We start from the raw sequence: 27,338 nt of genomic DNA, 5'->3' as shown, positions 1-27,338 counted from the left end.
GTCAGTATTCTAATGTTTAATACAGCTATTGTGAGCCTGGGGGTGGGGGGAGATGCCTCTCTGTTGGAGGGGCGGTTTAAAAAAATGGAGTATCTAGGCTCATTTTAATCTGGGTTTGGCGCCTTGATCACCCCAATTCATGAAGTGTTCTGGGAGACAGATGGGAGGAATGCAACCATTGTTGATTCTCCTGGATCTCTTTGTGACGTTTGAAACCACTGACCACTGTATCCTCCTGAGGCAGCTCTGTGGGTTGAGAGACTTGACCCTCTCTGTAGGACTGCAACCAAAGAGTAGCATTGTGAAACTACTGCTCAACTCCATGGTGTTTATGCTGTGGAATCCAGTGTTACCTCTTGTCCCCCATGCTGTTTAGTATCTGTACAAAGCCACCAGGTGAAGTCATTCAGGGATTTGAAGTATAAGTTCATCAATATGTTGCGAACACCCAACATGATCTTAAAATCAGGAGAAGCTGCACAGGTGCTAGATGAGAGCCAGTGAACTGAAGCTGAATCCTGACAAGACTTGGGACCCAAATACATGAAGGAGTGTCTCTTCCCATACCTGCTAACTTAAGCATTGATATCTGATGAGTTGTCCCTTCCATTGCTTAGTGACACAGGAGAAGGCCTTCTCTGTAGTGGCACCTGCTTGTGAAACTACGGTACCTACTGTTTGAAATGCAGCTGCCTCCCTCTTTGCCAATCCTCCAGCATGAGTTAAAGATGCATTTCTGTTTTACCCAGGCATCTGAGTTACATCTAAAGCCTCACTTTTATTTTATGGCTGCTGCTCAATTTAGTGTCCTGTTTGCAATGTTCATGTTTTAAGGTTGCATCATTTTTATATCCTGTATACACTGCCCATGGAGTCTATGGAATGAAAGGTGGCCTAAAAACAGTATCAAAAATACTGTGCTCTCAATTGTATTTGTCTGCTTTCTGTCAGCAGCTTTGAGCGCAGTGTATATACAGCACATAAGCAAACTGATTACTGATGAGAGGGACAGACATATTTCCAAGTTTTATCATGGAACACCAAATAAGCAAGAAGAGGTTACCCCTTGCCATATTTGTTTGCCATCCAGTTATGGCAATGTTCCATTCTTACATCAACAGTCAGTTTTTACTGCACTTACATACTGTTCTCAGGAGACATGACTGGAAACGGTTTGTAATAGGCATAAAAATAGCAGCTAATAGAAATGTTGTATTACCCCTTCTATAATTCAAAGTGTGCTTCCTTCTGCATACCATCTACCCCCCCCAAAAAAGAGAAGTAATTCCAGAACTAAAAATTTGATCGCACCTTTGTATGAAATAAGGGCTGCTATCAAAACAGTCCCTTCTGGTTTATCTGGTACAGCTTTCACAAAATTTTCAGGTCCTGCCCACAAATACATCAGTGTACTTGTTGTACCACCTTTAGATCTGCAGAGATTATTCAATCTCATATAGTCCTGCAGAGATCATTCAATCTTGTATAGCCCTAATTGGGCTGACTAGAGGTGACAATTCCCATGCAGAGAAAATCAGATCATGCAGAGTCTGTGTTCCACATTCACAAACATGAAGAGTCTTAGATTCTTCAGTAGCAATGGCAGAAGCATGGGAAGGTATCAATTATATAAGCTATTTTCAGAAAGGTGGAAATCTGAAGACCCTAAGGAGGCCTTTAATCTGGCTCAATGTTCTGGGCAGGTCACTTTATATCCACCCCAGGTGTTCCTATTAAATGAAGTTTTCTGTAGTCGGACCAGCTCTGTAACTCTACCAATATTCTACTAGCTGACAAAGATAGATGAAAGGCCAAGTAATCCCCAGGGGAAACTGCAAAGAGAGCAATTACTGCAATAGTTATTTTTTTCACAGACCTGTAAATATTTGGACACTTCTCCATTATACACACTTTTCTTTTTCCAATTCAGTCATGAACCTTTTTGCCCAAGGTATTCCACAGTGATGTACAGTGTTCCACAACTGAAGTAACTGAAAAATGTACAGAGCTTCTAAAACCTGTCTTAAAGCTGCAACATCCAGTTTCATTTTTTCTACTACAGCTTCTTTATTTTCTCCACCCCTGTTTTGTGTAACACCTTGCACAATGAATAGTGAAAAGCTTGCCACTATTCTGTGACATATTGCCTGGTCCCAGTGAAGAAATTACCCAACCTTTTAGAGCATATCTAGTTATTACAGCCTGAACAGCCTTTCCCCTGTAATTGCCTGAGGTGGTAGTGGTGGAACAACTAAACTCTCAAAATGGCCTGTCAAGCCATAGCTGTCAACTTTTCCCTTTTTTAAGGGAAATTCCCTTATTCTGAATAGGATTCCTCGCAAGAAAAGGGGAAAGTTGACAGCTATGTGTCAAGCTGCCCCCAAACAAAGGTCATTCCCTCTGAAGGGCTTGCAAGGCTTCAAGTTTACTAAAAGACAAAGCTGATTCTGATCAGTCATTGTGCTGGGGGATGGAATGAACAACTATTCTTCAAGCCTCTATGCCTGCAACCCGAGCCAGACATATCTAGTCATCTCCCACACATCCCTCTTCAGTTTCTGATTCAACGATTAACAAGAACTTCAGCACATGTAACGCAAAATCACAGGTAGCCCAAACCATACTTTGCAAGCACATTTTAGCCATGGTTAGCAGATCAGGATGGAATTCTCCCATACACACCAAGTCACACAGTCTTGAAGACCAAAGTGTCTTGAAGGCTAAATAAGACCATCCCCTTGACTATTGTGTAGCAGAGAAGTGGTCTTCACAACCAACTCTGTACTCTTGCAGAGCCTTTGAAGTGAAGGAGTGAGCATCTTCAGGAGAAGCACTGCACTAATATTTTCTGAGTAAATGTGAAGAGGCCTGAAGCAGCTTAGGGAAGGAAGAACACAGAATCAAAGTCTCCTTGAGATTATGTTTTAGATACACTGCAGTAAAGTGAGCCCTCCAGATACAACAGGAGATATACAACTGGGGGGGACTGCGGGTGGGAGAGAAGAGGCCACATAACATTTACAGCAGTACACAAGGGGCTACTTTAGTCAAGGTGTTGGCTGCTTTGTTTTATTTAATTGCATTTAATGTTCATATGTAGGAAAAAGAATACCCCCCACCCCAATACAGAAGAGATTCTATACACAGATTTTATCCCTTCCTATATTATTCACGTACCCAATTTCCAGTGGGAATTATGTGCAATTATGATAGGTAGCCAGCAAACACTCCTACAATATAGGAATGCAAATAAAAATGTACTTTGGGATCACACTGGCTGTCTCCATGTGCAGCTTCAAGGAATTAACTGAACTATTGTGTGCATGCAGCCTGAGTGTTGCTGCTTTACACTTCTCGTCTTGAGTAGGGATACATACCATAAGCACGAAGTTAAAACCCCGATTTGTTATGCCTAAACAAACCACAATCAGGAAGCAATGGTTTCTTGGTCACCTCCCAAATATGGCTTGTCTGGGCAAAACAAACCACAAGCATGGGTTCAGATGTAACGTTAAGCCAGCCATTTGTGGTTTTCTTCCCCATTTGTGTAAGGTTGGAGCAAAGCAGGCCACTTAGGCTGTATTCACAAGATAGTTCAGTAAGCCATGGTTAATGGCTTAGCTGTTACCAGTGTTTGAAACTCCCAATGTTCTAGGCACATCCTAGGCGCAATGTTCTTGGTCTCCACCCCCATCATTCTGTCCAGACACTGGGGACCAGCACCAAGGGCCTCCTGGCAGTTCCCTTACTGTGAGAAGCGAAGTTACAGGGAACCAGGCAGAGGGCCTTCTTGATAGTGGCACTTGCCCTGTGGAACGCCCCCCCCCACCAGATGTCAAAGGAAAAAACAACTAGCAGACTTTTAGAAGACATCTGAAGGCAGCCCTGTTTAAGGAAGCTTTTAATATCTGAAGGACTACTGTATTTTAATCTTTTGTTGGAAGCTGTCCAGAGTGGCTGGGGAAACCCAGCCAGATGGGTGGGGTATAAATATTTGTATTCATATTTTCATATTCATATTCATATTTTGCAACAGGGAATTTCATTAGCGCAAGCAGTTTCTGAGCTCTGGGAGCAGTACTGCACCTAAGATTTTAGATTAAAACTGCAGAGTAGAAGAAAAGGGGGACCTTTTTCTGCCTCCCCACTTACAGCTACTCTCTGAAGACTGGAGAAGAGACTTAGAGAATATTAGGGGCTGGGCAGGGGAAGGACTAGACCATGTGAAAAATGAACATAATATTTTAGCTGCATAGTATTTCAGCTTTTTATTTTTGTTATTTTTTTTAAAGCACGCCTAGACATTCCATTGTTGCACCCATAACCTATGTTTAAAGTGCCATTTAGCTCTAAGCTTTCATATCTCAGTTTCTAACATTGGCTGTAACTGACTAACAAAGCCCATGCAAGTAAGTGGTTTGCTACTACACAACCATTAGTGAGAAAATATTGACAGAAAACTTGTAAATGAAAACTATTTCCTGGACTTCAACTAGCTATTTGTTCCTGCACAGCTGGATGGAACTGATGAAGAGAATCAATGAAGTCAGTTTTGAAGCCTTGGTGCTGCTCCTTGAACTTTCAGCACGACTGCATTCTCCTTAGGAAATTATTCTGTCAGTGAGGGGTTCTATTCAGATAATGATTTTCCATCTACTCATCTAGAAGAATGTGTAGGTGTGTTCATGGCATTTTTGTCATAAGATGCTGGCAGACTTGAAATGCTTCAAGTGCTTTGCACCAAGGTTCTTGCTTTAAGACCATAACCTTGCATGTTGTCTTAGGAATGTTTTAGACAACTCATCTCACAGGTAGGCTACCTGATCTAAACATCAGAAATTCAAGGAATGCTAGTAGATGCTGGCATGCAGTTGTTACTTATGCCAGGCTTTCACAAAAGTAATAATTAAACATCAGAAACTATTTTAATCAGAAGAACAGGATATTCTTCCACATTTCCATTTCATTTTCGAAGAGGTTTAGCTCCTCCAAGACTCTCCAAAAATCAACACAACTGAACTAAAGTACCATGGCGTTCATAGCTTTCTCCGTGCCTATGCTACATCCTTTGAATGAATTGGAACTTGATTTTAGTCACTGAAGAGCAGCATAGTCATTACAGGTGACACCCCACTTACGCGGAGGTTACAATCAGGGGCCCCATGCACATAAGCAAAATGTGTGAAAGTGGGGGAACACCCTGGAGGGTCCTTGTGGCTCACAAGGTGGTCCTCTTCGGGCTCTGGGGATGGTCTCCTCGCAAGCTAGAGGCACAGCAGGGCTTTGTTGAGGTTATTCAGCCTTCCCACCTAGCAGCTGACATATAGGGTAGTGCAGCAGCAGCAGGCACTTTCCCACGCATCAGCTGTTAGGCAGGTAGGCCGAGCAGCCAAAACGAAGCCCCTCTCTCTTCTCTGTCCTCTTCAGGCTCTGGGGAGGGTCTCCTTGAGAGCCTTGTGTTCCCACACATGTGTGCAGTCACATTCAAATAGATTGTGCACAAGTGGGGAGTTGCCTGTACTTTGATTTCCCTCTTACACCATGATCTAGAAACAAAAATGCAAATACTTCTAGGACAGAATTCCAACTCAATGAACTCCACATACACTTCAAAAATGTTTCTTCAGGCAAAAGTTGTGGGTCGGCTGCTCAACAACGCACAGCTTTGGGGTAATATTAATCTGAAGAAGATTGGATCCATTCAAAATCAGTAACTGAGCACCATATGGTATGTCATCCTTTCTGTTAAGAGACAAAGCTAATCTACTGAAGTTGGCATCTTTAGTAAATAGTAGGACTATTACTGGATTATGTTATCCAAAACAAATGGGCAGCCACAAAGCAGCCAGAATATCAAAGGTAGCCAGGAAAACAAACATATATAGTTTGGGGCCTGATAAGGCAGTGTATCATGGATTTAGGTTTATGAGTTATTGGCAGAGATTAATATATAAAGACTATTTCCTTTCAACCTAAAGCTGAGTATCAAGAGTTTTCTTCTACCATACAGAACCAAACTTACCTATGCAAAGTGTGCAAGAGTGATTTTCCTGGCAATATTGCATAAGACAAACTATTTGCTTACATTAGGACAGTTCAAAGTGACACCCCTATAATAGTACAGTCTATATATTTGCCCTGGACAGGAAAAGTCACTGAGTGTGGGAAAGAGGCTCGATTGGGAGAGGGCTTACTGGACTTTTTGCTGACAAACCAGATCATATTTAACTTGTCTATCATTCTATCTGCTGTTTTGTTTATTAAATGGGCAAAATCCCATATGATCGCCAGCAAGATTTCAATAGCGAAGAGAGATGAAGAATGTCAGATAGTAGGGGACTGTCAACTCTGTTATTAAAGTGTTGAGTTAAAAAGTAAATGAGTAGGGATTTTTTTGTAGCTAATGTTATAGTAAAATACCGGTATATTGGATATTGCAATGGCTTATGATTACATATGAAAATCCTGTATGCAATATGGATTTTTAAAATCCTAATAGCATCTTTTTATATTATGATTGGCAATGGCATCTCTAAGCCAGAGATGGGCAGCCTGTGACCTTCCAGGACTCACAGTTCCCATCAGCCCCTAGCCAGCTTGGCCAGTGGTCAGGGATGATGGGAGTTTTAGTCCAAGAAATTCTGGAGGGCAACATGTTCCTCATACCTGGGCTAAGCAATAAGGATCTATGGAATTATAACTCAAGAAAGTAGGCAAAAAACCCCACAGATTGATATAAGGCCCTCTACATATTGCACCAAGTTGTCCAAAACAACAACAACCTTGAGGTATTCTGGAGTCTATTTTAAGAGTGTTTGTAACCGTATTATCTTCCAATTAAAATACAGTTTAAAAATGTAATTTTTATCTCATTTTCTGTTGAAACACAAGTAAAAGGTTAAATACCAAGCCTACATGATAATAAATTGGTCTGCTCCCCCCACAAAAAAACTTTGAGGATCTGAAAGTCTCCCAGGAAGTTGTGTAGGACAACAGAATACCCAGAGTACCCATTCAGAAGACTGATTAAGTTATTTACCCCACAAAGAAAGATACTGAGAGATGAACACACCATACACACCAATCTGTCAGTACTCCCCCTTCTAAAACTATACCTGCAGCTTGTGTCTGGTTAATATACAGAAATCCAGCATTTCCAGTCTGAACCTTTTCCGTTTATATATGGAATGCCAGCGTAACACTGTCTTGTTACAGCAGTGACCAACCAGTATTTAGTGCAGTCACTCATGTTCAAAAATGAAGTACTGTACAACTTTTCCTTTATTGCACTTATGGCAGTGATGTTTCCATCACTCACTGACCAAGCTGGTGTTATGGCTTGTGCAAGTTCAGCTAAGTTAAAACATTGCACAGGTCCCAGCTAGTACAATGTAGTGGTTGAGTCAGGTTAGGACTGGGGAGACCCAAATACATAGCTGTCAACTTTTCCTTTTTTTAAGGGAAATTCCCTTATTCTGAATAGGATTCCTCGCAAAGGTAAAAGTTGACAAGCTATGCCCAAATATAAATCCCTACTCAGCCATGTACTTCACTGGGTGACCGTGTGGCAGCCACCATCTCTCAGTCTAACCACCTCACAGGCTTGCTGTGATAATAAAATGGAGAGGGGGAAGGGGCTATGTACCATCTGGAACTCTTTGGAGGAACAGAGCGACATAACTGAAATAAATACAGTGGTACCTTGCAAGACGAATGCCTCGCACAACGAAAAACTCGCTAGACTAAAGGCATTCGCTAACGAAAGGGTGACTCGCAAGACGAATTTTTCTATGGTCATGCTTCACAAGACGAAAATTTCAATGCATTCCTATGGGAATTAAATTCCTATGCATTCCTATGCATTCCTATGGTCGTGCTTCGCAAGACGAATTTTTCGCAATACGAAACGACTCGCAGAACGAATTAATTTCGTCTTGCGAGTCACCACTGTATTGGGAAGTTGAAGGAGCAGAAAGCCCAGGGGCTAATGAAACCGAAGAAATTATGCAGAATGTGAAATCAACTGAAAAGGGAATCTGGAAGGTGATTAGCTGAAGAACAGTGGTTGAATTAAATCAGAAGAATTTTTTAAAGAAAGTTTGAAGATAGCCATAGAATCAAAGTGATTTGCAGTGTTAAGGAATCTACTGGAAAGTCAAACTGAATAGAAATGTGATACTTCTGTGCAACTAATACTTCCTGTGAATCCAAATCTGAGCCTTAACTCATGTGGAGTACAAATGTTGGGAGAATTTTAAGGATGCAATCCTAGGCATGTCTCATTGAACACAGTGGAACTTACTTCCAAGTCAACATGCACCTGATTCATGTCTCATTGAACACAGTGTCTCATTGAACACAGTGGAACTTACTTCCAAGTCAACATGCCCTTATTCATTAAGCTTACTCCCCCACACCCCAATTTCATTTTTACTGTATTTTGTTGGTGTTACTCAGCTATATGGAGAAATGTCTATAGGACCAAGTGTATAATACAACTACATATTGTGTGCCTGGGAACTATGAAGCACTTAGCTCATACCACTCACTAGGGGAAACCTAAGATGTGTAAACAACACTAAAAGAGAAATGCGAAATTCAACACACAGTACTAAACACTAACAAAAGGCATGGTGTCACCAGGCAGTTCACATTTTGAAATGGATGCCTCTATCCTAAGAGGGGAAGGGAGGGGTAAAGGAGGGAGCATTTGCCAAGTCCACTTCCTGTTCTCTCATTCATTTAGAGAATTCCTTTAATTCCTGCCATAAACTGTCTTTTCTTAAGCAAACACTTCCCCCTACACTTGATTCAGAGCAATCTCTCTCTCCTCTCCCCACCCCAAATAGCAGTTCTTTCACAGAACTATCTGCAGTCTTTGCCTCACTATGAGAGACTGGGATCAATTCCCTTAAAGCAGCCCATCCTCCAAGTGAGTAGCGTTGTGTTCTTGTTTTTAAAGTAGCATCATGAATGCTTCTAGAAGAGACAGAAGTAGAAGGGAAATGATTTTCAGAGCTTTGCCGTTCTTGGGAACAAGATGAAATCTATTTGCTCAATCCTTCCCCATCTTGCAGATCCATTTGCAGGGCTCAGAGGTTCCCAATCACAAGCCGTGTCCACCACCCCACAACCGATGGATCGGCCAAAAGAAAGAAAAAACAGAAATGCAGGGACGCAGATGCGGCCCCTTTTCCATGCTCTAATGTGAACATGTCCTTCTCTGCACTCCCTTCCCCACAAATATTCCTTATGGTGTAGTAATGCAGACAAGCAGCTCGGAGCCTCCCTCTCCATACACACCAAAAAAAGAGAGGGGGAGGAGGAGGAGAGCCAGTCATTCAGGCAGCCAGTGACTCTGCACAAATACCCGCAAAAGGCTGCCATCAAAAACTAGGAAACCACAGCAAGCCAGAATCAGGTGCAACAAGGGCAAAATAATTGAAATGAAGAGCACAACTCTGATTTTCCAATATGCATGTGAGTGTGTATATATATGTGTGTGTCTCATAATATATATAGTAAATGTATGTTCCCCACCACCATTCCCCTAGCGCCAAATTAAAAAGCCAGGGCAGGCTTTGCGCCATCCTGCCTGAAGGAATGAATAAAGGGTTATAAAAAGGAAACAATAAAAGGTTATCAAACAATAAAGGGTTGTAAAAACGAAAGACAGCTCCCCACCCCAACCCCACCAACCCAGAGATGCCTGCCTGCCTGCCCCACAATTCATTCTCTCTGGCCCTCTTCCCCACCCCATCCCACCCCCCTAGAGGGGAACCCCTCGCCCTTTTCCAAGGAGTCTTCCCGCCCCTCAACCCCATTCAAACCCCTCCCCCAGGTGGTGGTGGGGGGGAAGCCCAAGGCCACACTAGGCCGCAAGCCACCCACCCACCCTTTCCCCTCCATTCCCCATCCCCGAAGCCGCCCCTCAAGGCTGAAATGAGGTGGGGGGGGGAGGAAAAAGGAAGATGGGGGGGGGGGAATCCCTTTCCCTTCCCAAATAGTTGCTCACCTGAAAGTGCTCCTGGAATCTTATGGGGAGTATCTGAGCCATTGTGGGGGGTGGGTGGGGGGAAAACAGCCCTCTCAGAGAGGAAGAAAGGGGGGGGACTCCCAAAAATAAAGAGAGAGAGAGACGCGCAGGAAGGCTCCTGAGGTTTAAATTAAAAAAAGGAAAGGAAAGGGGAGGGGATGTGGGAGGGGGCACGCTGTGGGTCCGGCGGCAGAGAAGGGAGCCGCTGCCTGCGTCCCCCACACACACACATACACACGCGCGCGCGCAAGGGGAGGTGGGGGTTTGGCTGCTCCGCGAAGGCAGGCGGGCAGGCGAGGGCGCGGACTGCGCAGGCGCGCCGCTCACCGCCCCCCCCTCCTCTTCCCTCACCCCCGTTCCGAACGCCGCTGCTCCATCACCCCCGGATCCCTTTTCTGTCTCAGGCTCCCCGGACCCTATCACCCCGTTCGGAAAATCCCTCCGCCCCTCAGGCCAACAAAAATAAAATCGAAAATAGATATCTGTCTAAAAGGAGCGAAGGCGGCGCAACGGCAGGGGTCTCTCCGAAGTGCAAATAGTCCCCTCTATGAACCGCGTTTTCTTTTATTTCGTTCTTCAAGTTCCCACCCACCCCTCAAAAAATAAAAACAAAACGCGCACGCTGCTCATTTTCTTCTCAAGGGGGAGGTCGGTCGGGAAAAGGGGGGTTTGGGGGTGCTGAGTTTGAAGAGGGGGGCACTTGTTTCTGAGGTGAGCTATAGATATATCCTTCCGCCCAAGGCGAGAAGGGTCTGGTCCCTTTCCTGCAGCCGCTTAGGATGGCTTCGATCAGCCCACAATTGTGCTCAACCTGCACCCCATTTCCAGGCTATTCCCCTCAGTATGGAAGGAGACTCGTCCTTTGAGGAGGCAGAAATAGCTTTATCGAAGTTGTTATCAAATCACACAACCCTTCTGTTTTCGTTGCGTCTCTCCTAATGCAGAGATGAAAGCGCTTCGGGGCAGAGACCTTCTTACTTCGCTCCTTATTTGTTGTAAAGCGCTATGTTGCATATGCACAACCACCCCAAGGCACCGTTGACTATGGGATCGTGTCTCTTGATGATACCCACGAGATTTATTTCTGAGCTGTTTTTAAGGCATGGTTAGGATTGTGCTGTGACGTTGGAAGGAAAATATATTTTCTTGCTGGAGAAGGGGAGATGCTATTGTGACGTTCCAAACAGTGGTGTGGGGGTAAAAGTTGGGGTTCAGGAGCCCCAACAGCCCCAGGGAGAGTCCAATAATTGCAGACAGCTCTGCCGATCCATTATTCACCCCCAAATGCACACGCCAAAGAATAGCACATGGCATTAAACTCAGTTTATGAAGATCAGAATAAGTGCCATTCCTAAATGTATAGTTTGGGTTTTTTAAATATAATTTTTATTAAATTTTCTGTTTTACTATTTAAAATACTCATTTTACATCCTTAAGGTATCAATGACTTCCCTTCTTCTCTTTCCATGGTTTATTTCACATATCATAAATCCCTGCATATTTTACAGAAACGATACCATTCAGCATTCCATTATTGCATCCATCAAAACTTATTTACACTGTTGAATTTATCTTAATGCTGCCAGTGTTTTCAGCTGTACACAATTATTTCCCACACATTCAACAAATGTTTTCCAATCTTCTCTAAACATATGTTCTTGTTCTCTTATTCTAAGTCTGCAAGTTGTGCATATTGTGTCAACTTAAGTTGCCATTCTTCTTTGGTTGGGACCTCGTTCGTTTTCCATTTTTGGGCTAACAAAACACAGCCCGCAGACTGTGGCATACATAAATCACCTTTTTTGACACCTGGGAATTTCAGTCTGAATTATCCCCAACAGAAAGGACTCTGGTTTTGGGGGGAAAGTTTTTTGGGAAATGTTTTTTAAACATTTTTTTTCAATTCATTTTGGATCATTTCCCAACACCCTTTTACCACTTTACAAGTCCACAACTTATGAAAGAACGTTCCCTCCCTTGAATGTATTGTCCGTGCTGAACTCAGTGGTGCTGACAGTCCTGAGTGCATCCTTTGGGCTTGTGAGACACACCTGAGCTTTGACAAAAGACTTTAAGCCGCTTAAAACTCTAATTAGCCGGTAACTAGACATGCAAACTCAATTGCAAAGACACAATAGCACTTGAACTGCTAGCATGAAGTAAGGACCACATCAAAGAAAAGGAAATAAGTTTCTAGCCTCTGGTTCATTGTCTCCTTTCTCTTGCTTAGCTCCCTATGCTAGCCTCATTATTACCTCACTTTCTTATTTTTATTCCACTTTCACACTCATTGAGAATCTACAGGACTGTAGCTTGTTATGGGTGCATGTGCATTGTAAGGAATAGAACCCTTAACAAACTGCAGTTCCCAGGAAACTTTGCGGGAACCCATGACTGTTAAAATTGTATAGGAGTTCTTTAAATGACAAATGACATCATCACTCCTGCTCTGAACAAAAATGAAGTCACGGAATTCTGTGTGTTCCTCTCAGCTATTATTATTATCACCATTATTTTATGATTATCATCTCCATTTTATTAACTGCCTTCTTATCCGCCATCTAAAGGTGACTTCTATATTAGATAGTTCAAAACAGGTTAAAACAACAAACAAATTTAAAACAAGATTAAAACCCTCACTTATGGTAAATACTCATTTATGCTGCTGGGAAAGCCTGTCGGAACAAAAATGTCTTCAATTGTTTCCGGAGATTGCAGATAGTGGGCGCTTGTCGTATCTTGACAGGAATGCTGCTCCAAATAATAAGACTGCGGTGTAAGCAATCCCATAAATGCTTATGTGGGAGTAAGACCCATATAATTCAGTGGGACTAACATCTGAGTAGACGTGTCTACAAGCCTACAGCTGCAATCCTGTTGCATACTTAAGTGAGGCAGTAAGTTCCCATTGCCCTCGGCTGTTCAAATTTAAAGGCGAACTTGTTTAAACGTTCCCAAGCAACACGCAAACAAAACCGCGCTTCTCTGAATTTTGCAAGGCATTTTTCAAGCCAAGTAATGTGTACAAAAGTGCTTACACTCAGGAAACATATGCCTAAAATTGCATCTATAATGGGAAAAATAGCGTACAAAGATTGTGTTAAGTTACGGGAAATTGCTTTGCCAAAAAATGTGTATATTAGGCAAAATTGCGGACAAGTGTGTGTATTAAGAGAAATTTGCACTGAAAGGCTGGTGGATTTTCAGGTGGACTTTAAATATGTATATATCTCTCAAACTGATGTGGGAATGTGGAGAAGTGAATATAAGATTGGAAAAATGGTAAATTGATAAAATCTGAAACCGACAGATTCACTGATCCTTGTGACAGACTTACAGTGGCAGAGTCTTTGGCCAACGGGTGCCTAATTCATCAGATAAACCTGATCTTCAAGTGATCTGGGGGGGTCATTCATTCAGCCCTGGCTCATGCTTTTGGGGTGCTATTTGGATAGGCCAGCAGTAGGAATGTCCCCCATCCTTCATTGTTGCACCAGCTCTTCACTGCTGTCAATCTTTCACTTGCCGTCTTCCTAATCCATAGGCTACTGCCCCTTCCTCTTAATCCTCAAAGCCCCTTAAACGTCATCCACACCATACTTTTAATGGACTCTTACACCACTTTCACCGCCATGGCTCTCCCAAAAGATATTGGGAACTGTAGTTCATTAAGTCTGCTGACCTCACGGACCTATGGTTCCCTTCCCAACACCCTTAGCAAACTACAGTTCCCAGTAATCTCAGTGACGTTTGAAAAGGTATAAAGAGGCCTTTAACTCCACCAAAAACTTATGCCACAATAAAAAATAAATTGGACAGGGCAGTGATTTTTGGGGGGTGGGGACGCAGGGGTACGCATACCCCTAAACACTTTGTGAATCTTTGTACTTTTGTCCATTTACTGTATTTACTTTTCCGGATTTGAACTATAAAATGGTTATTTTCTTGAGTCAAAATAAGAGTACCCCTAAATATTTTTAAGAAAAAAAGCACTGGGACTGGGGGAGGGACCCTCGGGGTGAAAAAAGTTCCCCACACCTGGGCTGTAGGCTCAGGTGCCAGGTAAACAGTAAATTTGCTGCTTTCCTCCGCTTCATTGTGATTTATTTAACAAAAGTTAGCTAACCAAATTGATTTGCTGCTTGATTGTAAACAGAACAAACCTGACGGAAGCCGCTTTTCATGTTATGCAGGCATCATTCCCTCGTGAGGCTGCTGCAAGGAGACCGTGCCAAACGTGGAAGATGTTCCCCAAACCACCAGCTTCCCTAGCTTTCCAACGGGCCTTTGATGAAAAAAGTGGTGGTTTGCCTCGGAAGGCGATGGGAGTGTGCCAGTGGCATCTTGTCGCGCCGCAGAATGGTTGGAAGTACATCAGCTGCCAAGGCTCAGCAGGCCTTGCTGCGTACAACCACAACTGTGTTTGTGATCCAGCGAGTGGGCAAAACCACAAGACTTCTTAAAGTAACAACTGCAAAGAAACCAGCCCTCTGCCCTTTATAGACCTTGAGTGGGCAAGAGTGGCAGAGCTGGCACTAGTACTGCTGGGATCCCAGCCTCCTCCTCCTCCTCTTCTTCCTTCTTCTTCTTCTTCTTCTTCTTCTTCTTCTTCTTCTTCTTCTTCTTCTTCCTTCTCTGGCGATCACTCATAGCCAAGTAAGATTGTCTTCCATAAACACGGTTTTAACAATGAGTCCGTAAGTGATTGACTGTGGAGGCCAATTCTGGATCCACACATCCTGCCACAGTGGGGACATAGGTTTTCGGGTGGTAGTCGATCATGGTGTGGATTTGCCAAGCGTGCCTTCCTCTTAGCACGTTTCTCCCTTGCGTCCTGAGTTCGAGTGTCTTCAAAGCCCATGACACCTTTGGTAAAGGCTGTTCTCCAATTGGAGTGTTTCCCAATTGTTGGTGCTTACTACATTTTTTAAAATAGATTTGCCTTGAGAGAGTCTTTAAACCTCTTTTGTTGGCCACCAGCATTACGCTTTCCATTTTTAAGCTCGGAATAGGGTAGTTGCTTTGGAAGACGAGAATCAGGCATCTGCACAACATGACCAGTCCAATGAAGTTGAAGTTGGAGAATCATTGCTTCAACACTGGTGATCTCTGCAGCATCCTGGCAGGGACCACCGTTGATACCGGCCCAAGGCTTTTAATTCCTTCACCTGCATTGCTCCAACCAATGCTCTGAGCAGCACTGGGAAGCTGAATCTCTCAGCTATTCCTTGTGAGATCGCCTTACTCCATATATGCCCACTGGACCACTTTGATCTGTGGAACTTGGCATTGTTACATTTGTTCTGCGTTTGTAAGAAAATGATATTTCAGTGTGGCGGCACTTTGGAACTCCCCGCCTAATGACATCATGGAGGAGCCTTTGCAATACTCTTAAAAATAATAAATAAATAAATAATTTATTGGGTTTTACACCTTTTTTAACATTGTCACTACAAACAATATAATCACAAAATAATTTCCCAGTTACCCCCTCCCTCACGACACCCCTCAACTCCCCCTCCTGGTTTCTTACACATTTGCTTCTCCTGCTTGTTGTCTTATCTCTTATTTTGTTAATTGTAAGTCTTTTAGTCAAACCCTGCTAGTGAGTTAATTTCCTTACGTTGTTTCTGTAGATATAACATAAAAGGTTCCCAGTCTATTTTGAAGTCTCTATTGTCCTTGTCGTTAAGTCTTTTTGTTAACTTTGCCATTTCAGCATATTCCACCAGTTTTTCTTGCCGTTGTTCTTTTGTTGGTATTTAATCACTTTTCCATCTGGGCTAGCTTTCTTCTTATCTTTTGTCAAGTCTTCATCTGAAACGCCTAAAAAAAGAAGAAGCTTCTGGTCTCCTAACAAAGGTTATCTTAAACATTCATTTCATTTCATTATAAATCATTTCCCAACAGTTTTTGATTAAAATAAAAATAAAATAAAAATTATTACGGTCAATGACCAGCACACACACACCAAAATACAGAATTGATCAGAAATACAACTTAAACATACAAATCAATATGGCTAACCTGATCCAAAACACCCACCCACCCCACTCACACAGGAAACTAAAGATCACCACAGCCAACCAAAAATGAACAATCGCACCCTACGCCAATCCTGACCTCTCTCACTGCCAAAGAAACACAAGCGAACAACAGAGAATCAACGCTGACACCAAACCCTACATATATTAAGGAAAATAGAAACATTGTCACCCCACCTCACCCATCCCCTCCAACCCACCCACCTCTTTCCCCCCTTCTCTCCCTAATGTCTCAATAACCAAAACCGATTTGTAAAAATGTTACATGGAAAAAATACGAGAGAGACATTGCACACACTTATGTAATTCAATAAAATATTCAATTAAAAATGAAAAACAACTTAAAATATACTCCAAAAATCTAGCCTGACAAGTTGTCAGTTTTTGATTATTTTACAATTCCTCCACATATTTAAAAATGTACCTTCCATTTCTTTACATTTCCAACACTTATTAGAGCTTGTTCTATACATTTTTGCCATTTTCGCAGGTGTAATATATCATTGATACATCATTTTCATATAATGCGCTTTTAACAATATACAATCAGTAAATTTTAAATTAACTTTCTAAAGTCTTTTTCCATTCTTCCATTTGTATATTATGTCCTATATCTTGTGCCCATTTAATGATTACCGATTACAGCCTTTGCAATACTCTTGTTGGTTCCTGCTAAAAAAACATTTTTTGTTTTGGGAAGCCTATCCAGACGTGCAGGATGTTGACATGCCTGGTTTTCAGGTTTTTGTTGATTCTAATTCTTTTTGATTATTTTAAGTAGTTGCTTTAAACGGTTGTTTCGTTCTTTCTGTACACCAATTCGAGGTTTTATTACAATCAAGAGGTATGTGAATTTTGTGAAATGAACAATCTTAAATTTCCCCAAAGGCAAAGGTTATTTTTTATCATATGTGGTGTTCTTGTAGTAAGGTTAAAGCTTACTGGGAAATGATATACAATGAATTGAAAAGGATGTTCAAAATAACTTTTGTAACAAAAAGAAGAAGCAGCTTTTATTTTGGGAATTATAGTGACAGAACTACCTATATAAACTTGTTCATGTATGCAACTACAGTGCCAAGAGTGTTACTTGCCCCAAAATGGAAAGAAGCAGAAGTCCCAGTAAAGGAAGAACGGAGACAAAACTTATGGAATATGCAGAAATGGCGAAACTTACCAGAAGAATAAGAAATCAAGATAACAAACGTTTTTATATAAAAGAATGGAAATGGTTTATTGAATATTGACAGATAAACTGCAAACAGACAAAGATATTAGCAGGATTATTATAATAACCTGCAGTTTCATAAGAATTTACAGTACATTTTAAAGTAGATAATTAAACGAGCAAATTAAATGAATTTGAATATGCATAAGACATTAAAAAATAAATGTAAGGAACGGCAGAAAGAGGGGGAAGGAAGTTAAACTTTGAAATGTGAACTTGATTGTGAAATTAATGAAATGTATAAATTTGAAAAAAGTATAAATAAAAACTTTAAAAAATAAGAGTTTTTTGTTTTAGATTTTGTATATTGCGTATTTTACTGTTAAGATGCATTGAGACCTGCATAGTGAAAAGCAGTTTAAAAAGAAAGAAAGAAATTTCTTTCTATAAGAGGCACCAACTTGAATAGCTTTAAAAGGGGATTAGACCATGGGTAGGCAAACTAAGACCCAGGGGCTGCATCTGGCCCAATCACCTTCTAAATCCGGTCCGAGAATAAGCGTGCTTTTACATGAGTAGAATGTGTCCATTGATTTAAAATGTAGCTCTGGGTTATTTGTAGGGCTTGCCTGGTGTTTTTACATGAGTAGAATGTGTGCTTTTATTTAAAATGCATCTCTGGGTTATTTGTGGGGCATAGGAATTCGTTTATCCCCCCCCCAAATATAGTCCAGCCCCCCACAAGGTCTGAGGGACAGTGGGCCGGCCCCCTGCTGAAAAGGTTTGCTGACCCCTAAAAGTAAAGGGACCACTGACCGTTAGGTCCAGTCGCAGACGACTGTGGGGTTGCGATGCTCATCTTGCTTTACTGGCCGAGCGAGCCGGCGCACAGCTTCCGGGTCATGTGGCCAGCATGACTAAGCCGTTTCTCGCTAACCAGAGCAGCACATGGAAATGCCATTTACCTTCCCGCCGGAGCGGTACCTATTTATCTACTTGCACTTTGACGTGCTTTCGAACTGCTAGGTTGGCAGGAGCAGGAACCGATCAACGGGAGCTCACCCTGTTGCGGGGATTCGAACCGCCGACCTTCTGATTGGCAATCCCTAGGCTCTGTGGTTTAGACCACAGCGCCACCCATGTCCCTATATTAGACAAATTAATCTAGGACGAGGCTATCAGCAACTACTAGTGCCAAGATGACTATGTTTTATGTCAACTGTTGGGGGCAGCATTTTTCCAAATACCAGTTGATGCAAGGCATAGGAGGGCAGAATGCTGTCGCTACCCATATCCTGCTTGCTGGTTTCCCACTGTGAGAATAGGATGCTGGCCTAGATGGGCCACGGGCCTGATCCTGCAGGCTCCCCTTTTGTTCATAGAGAACTCCCTGCATCGGATGTGCAAAGGAAATCAGGAACTTCAGTCGGCGCAAGTTCTCAGAACGTACAGCTTTGCTTGTTTCTCAGTTTGCACACACATGCACAGAAACCCATCTGTTTTATCCCCAATACATTTATTTAAGGCATCGACGCGATACACACAGGAGACGCAAAGGAAGCAACTTATTTGTCTGCCTAACTTTTCTGCCTTACCGCTAGTTTCTACCGTGTCACAACTTTAATTGCCTCGTAGGCACCAGCTCTCCACATCATGTGGAGTATCGTTTTGGCAGGGAGGAAAAGTTAATGGGCAGATAGGAAAAAAGGAAAGAGATAACACACACACATGATATAAGCCAGGGGTAGGCAACCTAAGGCCCGTCGGCCAGATGCAGCCCAATCGCCTTCTCAATCCGGCCCATGGACGGTCTGGGAATCAGTGTGTTTTTACATGAGTAGAATGTGTCCTTTTATTTAAAATGCATCTCTGGGTTATTTGTGGTGCATAGGAATTCATTCATTCATTCTTTTTTCTTTTCAAAATATAGTCCGGCCCAGCACAGGGTCTGGGGAGCAGTGGACGGGCCCATGGCTGAAAAAGTTTGCTGACCCCTGATATAAACAAAGAACAAAACCGGGTGCCTGAATGCTTTTAATTGGAGGGCGGGGCTGCCACATTTGAATGGGAGCCAAGCCGAATGCTTATCTGTGCTGTACCCCTGCCATTTTCACTTATGGGGTGTTAGGGGAGGGGTAGTAACTCTGGTGGGGGACATGTCATGCTCCTTCTGGGGTAATATGTCCACCTTTGGTCCCCTCCCTGCACTCAGTTCTAGGAGCCTAGAAACTGTCAGGGTGTGATAGAGACCCACTAAAATGGCCCGCTAAACCAGCTGAGGATAGCTGATGGGTATCAAACCCTCGGTGAGTCATGGACTCCCCCTGCATGTGAAGACAGGCTCTGGTGGATTGAGTGGATGAGACCAGTAGTGGGTCCAACAGTCAAGATGGTGTTTTCTACACATGATGTACAGGTCTAAACCACGGAACCTCTTTGGTTTGCCAAATGGAAGGTCGGCGGTTCGAATCCCCACAACAAGGTGAGCTCCTGTTGCTCTGTCCCAGCTCCTACCAACCTAGCAGTTCGAAAGCACGTCAGTGCAAGTAGATAAAAAGGTGCCGCTGTACCTATTTTGTACCCGATTGGAAGCCCGGCGGTTCGAATCGCCGCGACGAGTTGAGCTCTTGTTGCTCTGTCCCAGTTCCTGCCAACCTAGCAGTTCAAAAGCACGCCAGTGCAAGTAGATAAATAGGTACCTCTGCGGTGGGAAGGTAAACGGCATTTCCATGTGCTGCTCTGGCTTCCGTCACGGTGTCCCGTTGCACCAGAAGCGGTTTAGTCCTGCTGGCCATATGGCCTGGAAAGCTGTCTGTGGACCAATGCCAGCTCCCTCGGCCTGAAGTGAGATGAGTGCCGCAATCCCACAGTCGCCTTTGACTGGACTTAACCGTCCAGGGGTCCTTTACCCTTTTTTATTATTAAACGGGGAAGCAATGGGCAAATGGGGCTTGTCAGCCTGGGAAAGTAGCCCATCTAGGAGATGGAAAGCTGCGATCCTAAACCTCTGCTGCCCTGGAGGACATCTTCAGGAGAAGAAAAAGCTAAGGAATAAACCCACAAATCTGGCGCTAAGATGGTTAGATGGCATCTTATAGAATCATAAGAGTTGGAAGAGACCACAAGGGCCATCCAGACCAACCCCCTGCCAAGCAGGAAACACCATCAATCTTGTATGTCTCCTTCCAGCAACTTCTGCAGCCAAGCTGGTGTCATAATGTCTTCCTCTGCTTTCATCTGGACCACATCAGCGAGGCCGAGGGGGTGTGTGTGTCTTGTTGTCTGGGTAGCCCAGGACCTTCATATATACCACCCAGACTTGTGCCCCAGGGAGGTCACTTGGGTGCTGCTAGCAGGTTTGGCTTCCCCCCTGGAGGTGCGCTCTGTTGTCTCTAGAGACAGACAGATGCCACCAATACCCAGGGCCACAGTTCTCTTTGATTTCATAGATCTATGAAGCAGGGCACTATGCGTTAAGCAGTTTGTTCCATTGGAGTGACCTGGAGGGAGATTCTGTTGGCTAGGAAATGAGGACCTATTGCAACGTTGTTCTGCAGGTCCCACTTGTGCGTTAAACAGAACCTGTTCAGCCTTTATAGCATCAAGAGACTTGATGTTATTGATGAAGAATGGGCTGCTTCCCTGTTAATACCAACATTTTGTAACTGACAAGATGATGATGATGATGATAATAAATTTTTATTTATACCCCGCCCTTCCCAGCCAAAAACCGGGCTCAGGGCAGCTAACACTAATTAAAATCACAGCAAAAACATAAAAACAATCAATTTAAAATACAGATTAAAATACAAATTCAAAATTAAAACTGCAGTCTCATTTTCAAATAGCCCACCAATAAAAGAATGAAGCATAAGTATCAAACGGAAACCAACCCAAAGGCCAGGTGGAACAGCTCCGTCTTGCAGGCCCTGCGGAAAGATGCCAAATCCCGCAGGGCCCTGGACTCTTGTGACAGACTGTTCCACCAAGTCGGGGCCAATACTGAGAAAGCCCTGGCCCTAGTTGAGGCCAACCTAGATCTTTGTTGCTCGGGCCCTCCAAAAGATTATTATTTGAGGACCTTAAGGTCCTACATGGGACATACCAGGAGAGGCGGTCCCTTAGGTACGAGGGTCCTAAGCTGCATAGGGCTTTAAAGGTCAAAACCAGCACCTTAAACCTGACCCTGTACTCCACCGGGAGCCAGTGCAGCTGTCTTCCATCCTTCCAGCCTTGTCAAGAAACAGGAGACAACTGATTAACAAGTATCTTTTATTGAGCCTCAGACTATTTAAAAAAAAAAAGCACACTTAATGCAGCTTAGCACTGCAACGCTACATTTCCGTCCAAACTATCCACTAAAAATGAAAGCACTCGTTAGTATAAAAGTTGAACAAAGTACGAGTTTAGCTTACAATGAAGTTAAATTGGAGACGTGGATATAATTTTAGTTTCACGGATTTGTGCTGCTAAATTGCAAAGATAAAAAACACCGAGAAGAGTTAGTTGGCTGTACAGCCTCCTGCAGAATTCCTTTTTGCAATAGATTGAAAGAACACACCAACATTTTTTGACGGAGAGTTCAAGGCAAACTGTGTTCTTAAAAGGAAGTCAGTGGGTGATTAAGTGAACTGGTCAGATATTCAGTCCATGAATCACATTTTCCAAGGAACGGATCATATGATTTCAAGAAAACTATGAAGTCTAAAATGCAGCACCTTGGGTGCCTCAGAAGGGATTGTCTGCAATTCTTGAGTTACTCAATTCTGGAGAATTCAAAGCTACAACCAAGATGGCTCTTATGAACTGGTTAACTGCAGCCTTTGGGCACCAAAGAATAAGGAAGGAATTGGTAATGCAACTATACTGCATCACTTCCGAAAGTTTTGGTGCAACACTTTCACATTAAAATCACTAATTTTCCTAAAGCCTTGTTCCCTCCAAGTATTGGAAGAGGGCTTGTCAATTTAGGAAGACCAATGTCTGGAAGTTCTAAAATGCCATTTTCCCCAACAATGAAAAAACGCCAAGGAATGTCGCAAAAGCATCCAGCAGACACACACACTGAAATTTAGGAAGACACCTACTATGCGATTCATAGTGCTGGGTCTGTGGGTGGGATCACAAACTATAAACACAAGCCACCAAGCAGTGCAAAATCTAGTCCTTTCAATAACAACTTCTGAGCAAGGTCAGTTGAAACGGGAGAATGCACAACAGCTGAGCTGGGAAGACTCCTCTGTATAATCTGCTCCAGCAAATGCAATCCACGCTGTGAAGAAACCTCTCTGCTGGGCAAAGGGTGGGGGAGAAGAGAAGACCAAAACAATGCTATAAAACGAGGAGTTCTCACCGACTGTCTGGGCCATGGCACCTTGGACTGGGGGAAGGAGGGGGCTTATGGCTTGACTTTTCTGTACAAAATAGTACCTGCTTGAAAAAAGCTAGCAATTCCAGGGAGAAGGCGCTAGGATAGACACAGTGCCAGATTTAGGGTGGTACCGGCAGTTCCCTTGCACATGGCACCAAGCAGAGGAGTGGAAAATTGAGAAGATCCATAATTGAGAAGATCCATTTGGGGGAGCCTAATTTTGGCCTTGCGCTGGGTGCCATATTACAAAAAGTCTGCCCCTGCTAGAGAGCTTCTTCACAAATCTAGCTTTCTATGTATTATTATTATTATTATTATTATTATTATTAGACGGAGGATCTATCTTGTGAAAACTAGGCCAGAGACCCATTTACTCCATACATGTCTACTAGGACAATTTTCTTCCTTCGGGTTGCAAAATTATACAGTTCCTCGAGTTTTCTGAACCAGACAGGGCCATGTTTACTTTTATCCACAAACATATCACTAATGAGCATCTTTTAAATAAGATCAACTCTATTATCGGTAGCGACTAATAGTTTAATGTGATTACTGTGTCCCAGACAGAGATATTAAGCAGCTATTTTAAAAGATGAATTAAAAAAAACATAGACATAAATAGGAACGAAAAACCCAAACAGAATTCAGATGTTTTCTAGGAGGGGCAAAAAGTCAGAGCCTTCATCACTTTCCTTCAGTGAAAACAGCTATTTTTGCTAGTTATGGAATTGCATCATTATTACAAAACAGCCTTATTTCTTCCGCCCTGTTAACTTGTTTGCCTTCGTCAACAGCAGATGGTGCAATTACGTAGTCTACCAAAAGGAGGAAAATTTGTGTAAGCCCAAGCATAGCCTCTCTCTCTCTCCCCATAGGACACTCCTAACAGTGAAAGCATCTCTAGACATAGCCCATAGAGTAGAAAACTCCACGTTAGCAGGACCCAAAGAGCAAGCTCATTTCACAAAGTCAGGATAGGAAAAGAGTGGAACCCTATAACGAAAACCGTTGTCAGAAAAACGTAGAAAGTGGAGCAGAGGGCAAGGGATTTCCATTCAGAACCGATGCTCTAAATGGAAATTTACACCTAGCATTACGATGAAGAAAATATCTGCGTAAATTTCTCAGCCTAATTAACAAACAGAAGTAAATTTAGCATAAGGGGAAGCGGTCCCCCTTTCCTTCCTTTGCAGCAGTTTGCCCCTCCTCACACCAATACAGTGGAACCTCGGTTTTCAAGCGTCTTGGAAGCCGAACGTTTCAAACACCAAAAACCCGGAATTGCTTCCGTTTTCGAACGCGCCTTGGAAGTCAATGCAATTCTGGGCTGCATCAATAGGGGTATAGCATCTAGATCAAGGGAAGTAATAGTGCCACTGTATTCCGCTCTGGTCAGACCTCACCTGGAATACTGTGTCCAGTTCTGGGCACCACAGTTCAAGAAGGATACTGACAAGCTGGAACATGTCCAGAGGAGGGCAACCAAAATGGTCAAAGGCCTGGAAACGATGCCTTAGGAGGAACGGCTTAGGGAGCTGGGTATGTTTAGCCTGGAGAAGAGAAGGTTAAGGGGTGATATGATAGCCATGTTCAAATATATAAAAAGATGTCATATAGAGGAGGGAGAAAGGTTGTTTTCTGCTGCTCCAGAGAAGCGGACACGGAGCAATGGATTCAAACAACAAGAAAGAAGATTCCACCTAAACATTAGGAAGAACTTCCTGACAGTAAGAGCTGTTCGACAGTGGAATTTGCTGCCAAGGAGTGTGGTGGAGTCTCCTTCTTTGGAGGTCTTTAAGCGGAGGCTTGACAGCCATCTGTCAGGTGTGCTTTGATGGTGTTTCCTGCTTGGCAGGGGGTTGGACTGGATGGCTCTTGTGGTCTCTTCCAACTCTATGACTCTAAGTCGAACGGCTTCTGAGGTGCGTTTCTCCATTTTCTCAATGGAATTTGCCGACCGTCCATTGAGCCTCGGTTGTTGAACGTTTTGGAAGTCGAACGGTCTTCCGGAATGGATGTTTGACAACCGAGGTTCCACTGTATTGCAACATTCATGAAATCTAAAGCTGTGACTATTGCCAATCCTTTCCAATAAAAGATCCTGCTCTTTACTTTTTAGGAAATTCTCAGTGCTAAGTTTAGGCACCGTCCCCAGCTCTGCTCAGCAAAAATGCTCCTTTGCTTGAATACGACACGAGTAACAAGTATCCTAGCTGCTCCTAAAGTCAAACTGCAGGTGGATCCTTTACACCTTTTTCCTCCCCGCAACGTGCCTAGAAATCTGAACTCATGAATGTCTACTTACCAACAAGCATTTGGCATAATAAAATATAATAACTGAAATTGCGACCATGAAGTGGGTGCTTCTCCTGGGTTGTTAAGAGCCGATGGTACGCAGTTACCCTGCACAAAATCCTCAGCATTAAAGTTGAGGGATAAAGGATAAGTGTAATAGATCATCGTTAAAAGAAAGCAACCTCGTTTGTCCTTCCCAAGTTCAGTTCTTTGATGTATTTCTGAAGATCGTGGCAACGACGACAGAAGCTGCTCAGATTTAACCTTGACTAGGCGTAAAGTAAATTAAGAGGGAAACTACTGTAACAAGCATGACAGCACTGATGTGTTGATACCATAGAACTGAGACTTCTGCCAAGTTTCCAAGGCATTGGTTAAAGCCAAAGTCAGCGTAAAGGCATACTTCCTGTCATTGAAACTCAAAGGTCACCAGCTGGAACCCAATAACCAGTGCTATGTGACAGCAGCAATTATATTAATTATTGCAGTTACCGGCATTTCCTTGTTTCTGTTACAAGTCACCAAAGGGACTCAAGGGGTGGTGTTTCCCAGTAAGCACAGCTTTAAGCTTATTTTACTATCAGGTAGACAAAGAGGTGATCCTGTGGATTATGATTATATTATTAAAGGAAAGCAGTTTACCTTTATCCTGTACAGATAATAGAAGCTATGTTGCAGGATTTATAGACAGCAGTTGGGCAGGTAAGTTAAAGGATGCCTGGACGGTTAAGTCCAGTCAAATGCGACTATGGGGTTGTGGTGCTTATCTCCCTTTAAGGCCGAGGGAGCCAGCGTTTGTCTGCAGACAGCTTTCCGAGTCTTGTGGCCAGCAGGACCGAACCGCTTCTGGTGCAACGAGACACCGTGATGGAAACCAGAGCACACAGAAATGCCGTTTACCTTCCCGCTGCAGTGCTACCTATTTATCTACTTGTGCTGGCGTGCTTTCGAACTGCTAGTTTGGCAGGAGCTGGGACAGATAAATGGGAGCTCATCCTGTCGTGGGGATTCGGCAAGTGCAAGAGGCACGGTGGTTTAGACCACAGCGCCACTCATGTCCCTAGTTGGGCAGTATGGTGCCTATTTTAGCAATGGGACCCTTGTAGGACAGGAATGGGGAACCCTTTTGGTTCTACAGGGATGGGTCTTGCGAGCCTAATCTGACACATATGTGGCTGACAACCTGCCAATCACCCGTCAAGACACAATGATGTCAGCTGCAAGATGCTTTGAAGTTGGAAGGTGCTGCTAAAACAAAATTGTTTTTTGCAAGAGATTCCACACAACCACCTTCCTGAATCGGGAAGGGGTTTACATGGAATCATGGCAAACAGAGCAAGATTTAAGTCCCACTCATCAGAAACTCATCAAAACCAGAGTGGCTGGGGAAACTCAGCCGGATGGGCGGGGTACAAATAATAATAATGAATAATAAGAGTTAAATCCTGCCGCTTTGGCTGTGCACATCTGTACCCTGCTGGGAACAGGAACATGCAACCAACACAGGATTTAACCCTGCCTTCCTGCCCCATCAGCTGTCGTCATGAGAAAAATGGCATAGCAGGGCTAACTGGACACAAACACACGGCAGGCCAAGATCTTTGCAGTCTGGAGCCCCCCCACCCACCCATTGTAAGCCTAGATAGAAAGATCTCAAACTAATACCACAAGCAGGTACAAAGCAGATGGCTGCAGGTTTTGGTTAGGACTCATGAGTTCCTTTAGACATGACCAGAGCAATAAGGGGAAGTCTGCATGCCAGACGGCACACTGGTTTTGCAGCAGCACTCTGTTGCAAAAGCATTTTTGTTTTGGGAAAGCAAAGGTCCAAAACCACACAGGGCATGTGGTTTTGTACCTGCAGTGTAGAATTACAAGCTTTGACATATCCAATATGCAGTCCTGGCAAAGTGCATTCTTATTCACACTGGCACCACTTAAGTATTTCAATGTTATTAGAGAGGGGAAATCGCTGGAACCACTGATTTATTAATATTGTTGCACTGTTTCTAGGGCACGGCGTCCGATTTTCATAGGCCGCTCCTGAAGCTTATCGGTGTGCCCCAGCTTTGAAATGCAAGATGAATTCATTTAGTGCTGCTCTGCTACTCACATAAGAGTGATTTCCAAGAATGTAATGAACGAACAATGCCTGTTGTGAAACAAGGCAATGCACACACTCTCACTATACTGAACACTCACTACAATTAAGGCCAAAGAGCACTTAATAGATGGCATATACTGTGTCTGGAATTGAGGCATATACAGTGGAACCTCGGTTTCGAGCGCCCCAGAAGCTGAACGATTCAGAACCCAAATGCCGGAAACCATTTGTAGAGTTATCATTGTAAGTAGGATAGTAGTAAGAATTTTTTTTTTTGTTTGATAGTTGTAAGCAATGGTTGATTTAAGAAGTATAATGTT

The 27,338-nt window shown here is 43.2% G+C and overlaps 1 protein-coding gene across 8 annotated transcripts in view; it reads right to left on the bottom strand.

Annotated features, from left to right (window-relative positions):
- The window catches only part of LOC117061943 (clathrin heavy chain 1-like), a 54,644-nt gene extending 44,305 nt beyond the window's left edge, over positions 1-10,339 (bottom strand). For 7 of the 8 annotated variants that reach the window (XM_033174948.1, XM_033174943.1, XM_033174949.1 and 4 more), the window contains exon 1: positions 10,016-10,129. In XM_033174948.1, the coding sequence (XP_033030839.1) occupies positions 10,016-10,057 (42 nt within the window). In that variant the 5' untranslated portion in view covers positions 10,058-10,129. Of the gene's footprint in view, positions 1-10,015 lie in introns of all 8 variants that reach the window. The other variant, XM_033174947.1, reaches the window with a different exon arrangement.
- Between the last annotated feature and the right edge of the window lie 16,999 nt (positions 10,340-27,338).

The sequence above is a fragment of the Lacerta agilis genome, chromosome 17 (assembly GCF_009819535.1).
Source record: "Lacerta agilis isolate rLacAgi1 chromosome 17, rLacAgi1.pri, whole genome shotgun sequence".
In the NCBI taxonomy this organism is placed as follows: Eukaryota; Metazoa; Chordata; class Lepidosauria; order Squamata; family Lacertidae; genus Lacerta; species Lacerta agilis.
This window is presented reverse-complemented; position numbering and strand designations above follow the sequence as displayed.